The 6,000-nt window shown below is 39.8% G+C and overlaps 1 protein-coding gene across 2 annotated transcripts in view; it reads right to left on the reverse strand.

Annotated features, from left to right (window-relative positions):
- The window catches only part of spryd3 (SPRY domain containing 3), a 77,887-nt gene extending 71,887 nt beyond the window's left edge, over nt 1-6,000 (reverse strand). For both annotated transcript variants that reach the window (XM_042219284.1, XM_005918736.2), the window contains exons 1-2: nt 5,918-6,000; nt 2,070-2,197 (exon numbers count right to left, since the gene is read on the reverse strand). In XM_042219284.1, coding sequence (XP_042075218.1) covers nt 2,070-2,197 — 128 coding nt within the window. In that variant the 5' untranslated portion in view covers nt 5,918-6,000. The remainder of the gene's footprint in view (nt 1-2,069; nt 2,198-5,917) is intronic.

Here is a 6,000-nt window from a genome sequence, read left to right on the forward strand (position 1 = left end):
GAGGACCCGAGGGAAGCTCGGAAAGCTAAGCAGAAGTTATTTGGAGAGTGACTGCCGTTGGTTGAAAAGAGAGTTTAAAAAAAAAAACTTCAGTGGTGTTGCACACTATTTTATATTATTTTTTAAAGTCATTGTTAACCCTTTAAAGCTTGTTTTACATTTTTATTTTAGTCTCTTGTCTAGATTGCAGCACGCTCTTTGTTTTTTTTCTGTTTTAATTTGTTATCCTTTTTTGTAATCTATTAGTTATCATATTATTTTTTTGCTATTTACCTTGTAGATGACTTCTTTCTGAATGTTCATTCTTGTTCGTTCATTCTGGTTTCTTCTTCTACTATTTGTCTATTTGTCTAATATGCATTAATTAATTTTGGTTTTGCAGTATACTTCAAATATCTAGAAACCGTCTTGTCTGTTTCTATAGGATTGTTCGTTTTAACTTATCTTCTCATCTATGTATTGTAATGCCTATTCATCTTGTCTCTCAGGTTTTCGTTTCCTACTTATATAGCTATTCAAAATTGTATAAATGTTTTTTTCTTGCTAGGATATATATAAATATTTTGTGTAATTTCCAGAATATATTTCCGATTACTTTAGTTTCGTAACTTCCCAGTGAAAGCACCTGCTGTTCTGCAATGCAATAGGTTGTTTTTGTTTTTCTGCGTTATATTGCTGTATTCAAATAAAATATGACATCAATAAATTTTGTTGTTTAATCTATTTTTTCCTTTATTGTATTTTAAATTATTGAGGGATAAACGTCTTCACATTTCTCCAAGTTGAATATTGTATATTAAATAGGTAAATGGACTAGTTCTTATATAGCGCTTTTCCACTCTTCTGAGCACTCAAAGCGCTTTACACAACTTGTGCATTCACCCATTCACCCGCACAAGCACAACTGACATTCACACACATTCATACTCCGATGAATGCATCGGAGAGCAATTTCGGGTTAGTATCTTGCCCAAGGATATTTGGCATGCAGACTAGGGGAAGCCGGGAATCGAACCACCAACCTTCCGATCAGTAGATGACCTGCTCTACCACCTGAGCTACAGCCACCCAGATATATGTAAACAAAACAAAAGCGATTTTCAATTTTTTTTGTAGTTTATTGCACTTTTTTGCAATTTATGTAATTACTATGGACTTAATGCATACATATTATTAAAATATGGGCTATAACAGTTGTATTGATGTATAGCAACTTGAAATGCTCCCACAAATGGCACTACAGCATGTAAAAAAATAATATAAGCTCTGGTGGACTTGGTTCTATAGTAGGTCTTAAAGGGTTAAATAAATATCGTCAAATAATCGTGATCTCAATTTCAGTGAAAATAATCGTGATTATCATTTTTGCCATAATCGAGCAGCCCTACAGGAAAATATCCTCCACACCATTACAGCACCACCACCAGCCTCAACTGTTAATACAAGGCAGGATGGATCCATGCTTTCCTTGTTGCTTACCCAAAATTCTGATCCTATTATCCAAATGCTTCAGCAGAAATGGAGACTCATCAGACCAGGCAACGTTTTTTCCAATCTTCAACTGTCCAATTTTGGTGAGCTCGTGGCAGTAGTGGCCTCTGTATCTACTGAAGTGTCTGGTGACTTTATTTTGTATAGAAAAACCCTGTGTTTAGAGATTTCAACCAGAAAACCTCCTGTACATCTTTAGTGTGTGAACTTCCAAGCCTGTTAAACCTTCATGTCAGGAAATTTCTACCATCACCAGTGTTGCTTTGATGATGGTTGTACTGGCCCATATTCTTCCCTACTTATCCATCTTAGAGTCACACGGGAGATGGAACCTTTCCCAGGATTATGTTCTACATAAATAAACTGACAAAAAAATAAATTGCCAAACTGACTGTTACTGGAAATGAAAATATTTATCATGGCACTGATAACTGTTCCTAATGTGCATCAGTAATTACAAGAGGCTCCAAAGGTCTAAGCAATACAAAACAAAACAGTCCTCTCTTCACCCTGTTCAACAAAGCCAAATGATCTCTTCAAGTGAATCCCCAAACAGTGGCATTTAAGAACAGGCTGACCTGAGTGTGTCTCCATCCTTCTGCAGCCTCATATATCGCTCCTGTGCTGGTCGACCATCACCGATGTCTCTGACACGACGCCTCAGATTCAGGAGGCATCTGTGGTGTAGTACGTTGATGTCATCCATCTGAGTAAAGAAAATGGAACTGTTAAAACAAAATAAGCACTTTATGATCATGTACAGCAGGCTCTGTAATCTTTACTATCAAATCACACTGGCCAATCTGTTGTCTAATCTCTTTTCTTTTTTTTTTTTGGGGGGGGGGCATGTCCGGTTTCCGGTTAATGATGAATTGACTTCACTCTGAGACATGTTTCATACCCGGCTGTAATCTGTAATTCTGTATGTTCTCCACAAATTATTCCAAACTCTTTGTTCTTCATAGCCACAACCTGGAGTGATGTTTACATGTGCCTGGTCAAACAAATCTAAGAGTGAGGACAATTTATGTCTCACCCTTCTGCACTTGACCTAAGCACTGCTCAATAGGCTACGTTCACACTGCAGGTCTTAATGCTCAATTCCGATTTTTTTGTCTGCTCGTTCACACTACAAATAAAATGCAACAGCAAACGCTCTCTAGTGTGAACGCTCAAAGCGGCCCGCATGCGCAAAAGAAGACGTCACACACAACGCGCTCTGTTTAGACCCAGAACAAACTATATTGTTTGACTGATGGCCTTAATATAAAGACTTCGGACTTCATGTTTCCCGATTTTTGCTTTAAGTTATTTTGTTATTTACATAATAATGTAGATAACCTAATAATGATCCTTATTGCTGTTTAGAGGAGCGGTGCTTCAAAGGATAGTTGCAGATTTCTGTCAGAACCTGCAGGTTATTCAGTACAAATAAAATGTTAACGTTTCTCCAACGTTGTCTTCCCAGCAGTTTCACCGGATGGCCAGGAAGTGTTCACGATGTCTTCTCGGGCGCTGATAATTGGCATCTGTCTTGTGTCAGTGACGTAAAAGACGGATTTAATGCGACATGACCGTTCAAACAGCAATCACTTTCTGAAACATCGGATATGTATCGGATTCAGCACCACATACGAAAGTGACCCAGATCGGATTTGAAAATATCGGATTTGCGCCGTTCACACTGTCACACCATGATCGGATATGGGTCGCATAGGGTCAAAAAAATTGGATTTGATGCGCTTTCGCCTGCAGTGTGAACGTAGCCTTAGTTGCTACCTTATTCATAAGGGGTTTCCACAGAGGGTAGCTCTGCATATTTGATTTAGCAGATTTTTACACTACATCCTCCTCCTGACACAACCCGAAAGGTATTTGTGTCTCCTCCCAGGATTGAACCAGGGATCTTTCGCTGGTTAGGCAAATATGTAAACCACTACACTACAGAGCTAACAGACATCAGCTTGAAGGCTTATTTGATCAACTCTAGCCTCCCATTTTCAGTTAAGCCCTTTCTCACATTGACGAATGCAACAGTTTGACTGTTTATCTTATTTATTCCTTGGAGTAACTGGAAAGAAAATAGGTGAGAAACAGTCTAAGAGAAGTCGAGGAAGTCAGACAGACCTCTCAAATTATATAAATCCTCTTCCAGAGGCTCCCAGAACTCTGGGAGAGGATTCTGAGGGGTCTGTCCAACAATTTAGTAGTTAATAGAGATGGACCAATCCGATATTACGTATCGGTATCGGTCCGATACTGACGTAAATTACTGGATCAGATATCGGAGAGAAATAAAAAATGTAATCCGATCCATTAAATATCAAAAAAGCACCTCACAAAACTTGCGACACGGCGTAACTCGGTTCATAACCGTAGCACGTCGGAGCAGTATGTGTAACGTGATAGAGCGGCTGTGTGTATTTGTAGCCTCGCTACCAAACCAGCATTTTATCTCCGAGGAAGTGATCCCAGAGAGAAGTAAAGCAAGTGTGTAAGTTCATCTCTGAATGTTTGTAAAGCATTCCCACGTTAAGCTTAACAACCGATATATGGAGCGACTGCCTCTTCTCTCTTCCTCCCTCTCCTGCTGCTACTTAAAACGTGAAACTGATCAATGATCAGCTGATTGCCTTTTCTGTCGCAAGTCCGTCTCTCTTCTTTGTTTATCGCCCACTTCGCGCCAGAAAGAGGAAACCAGCGGCTGAACAACAGCAGCACGTTTAAGCTTGATAATCTTTTGTTAGAATTTATTTAATATTACTTTCTAGACCAGGATCCTTTTCTACATAGCTGACAGCTGGTAACTGTGCAGGGGCGGATCTAGCAAAGTTTAGCCAGGGGAGCTAAAAGGGAAAAGGGGGCACAAAGACATACTTTGACCTTTGGGGTATGAACTAAGAGCCAGACATTCACCTTCAGGAATTTCTGGTAGAGAGCAGTATTCATGTTTCCATCAGTTACAGCAAGTCACGCTGAAGCAACAAAGCAACTTCAGACCAAAAGCTGTCGCTCTTCTTATGAAATGCTGTGTTCGTTTTACGCCAAATGTAACAAGACGCAAACTTTTCTTTCATCAGTTCCCAGACTTTTTTCTCCCAAAGTCTTTGGAATCATCAAGATGTTGTTGGCAAATGTAAGGCAAGCCTTTATGTTCTTTTTGGTTAAGAGTAGTTTTCACCTTGGTACACTCCCATAGATGACATGCAGTCTCTTTCTTATTTTTGAATCATGAACACTGAATCTTAACTGAGGCCTTCAGTTCTGTAGATGTTGTTCTGTGTTCTGTGTTCTTTTGTGATCTCCTGCATGAGTCGTAGATGCGCTCTTGGAGTAATTTTGGAAGGCCGGACACTCCTGGGAAAGAGCACTACTGCTCCAAATTTTCTCTATTTGCAGATAATGGCTCTCACCGTGGTTCACTGCAGTCCCAAACCCTCAAGAATGCCTCTCTAATCCTTTCCATGACTTTGTTTCTCATCTGTTCTTTCTTTCGATTGTGGCATGATGTGTTGCTTTTATCCTGTTTCACTTCATCAGACAGATTCTATTTAACAGAATTCTTGAGACAAAAAGTCTGGCAGCAATCAGTAATATGGCAAATATAGTGAACTTCAGTTGAAAATGAATGTGATTAATTGCAGTTCATGCGTGATTTAACGAGGGGGAATTTATTTTTCACACAGGGCCAGATAGGTTTAAATAGCCTTTCTGCTTTTTCAGAGAACTGTATACACTTAATAACATGTATAAACCGCCAGTCAATTATACAGATGAGTTCCTAAATAAATCTCAGTCTTAATCGTCACCTACTTTCTATAACCATTTTATGAACTATTAAACATGTATCAGCACGAAGAAACAGGTGGCACACACACTGAAGCTAGCCAGAATAAATCATAGTTATGATAGTTATTGACATTTATTAAAGTTTTAAATTCTATAAAATTCTTGCTTCCAATGACCCCAAGACATAAGAGAAACGGTACACTAGAAATACAAACGTAAAGCTTTCGCCGTCACAGTCGCAAGAAGGGGGCGTGCCGATGTTTACATCTGTCATCCAGCTGCCGTGCTAACGAAGATGCTAGTTTTAAGTTCAGGTGATGGTCAAACAGGTAACTTGTGTATTGTTAGCTGAAGGTTACAGTTAAGGGATGATTAAACGAGCCTCCAAAATTACAAACATCAGCTCACCAGACGAAGAGGGGGGGAAAGCGGTTGAATTTGGCCAGGGAGCTAAACGCAGGTTAGCGTCATTAGCGGCTAATGCGATAGCCTCTTTATGCTTCAGCGCAAAGCAAAGAGAACAACGAGAGACTGTTCCCTAAAGCCGGAGAGCCGAGTTTTGCGTCAGTGTAGCCGTCATTTCCGATAACTCACTCGCTAACCTGCTATCTAGGCAGTAAATGAGGCAGAAACTCACTTTCGTCCATCAGCTATCCATCCATCAGCGGCACACTTGTGTAAACTTTGGGAACGGCGCTTCCCAGTGACGTCACGCCCCAT

This window comes from Haplochromis burtoni, unplaced genomic scaffold (genome assembly GCF_018398535.1).
Source record: "Haplochromis burtoni strain Fernald_Lab_line unplaced genomic scaffold, NCSU_Asbu1 Contig_31, whole genome shotgun sequence".
Lineage (NCBI taxonomy): Eukaryota > Metazoa > Chordata > Actinopteri > Cichliformes > Cichlidae > Haplochromis > Haplochromis burtoni.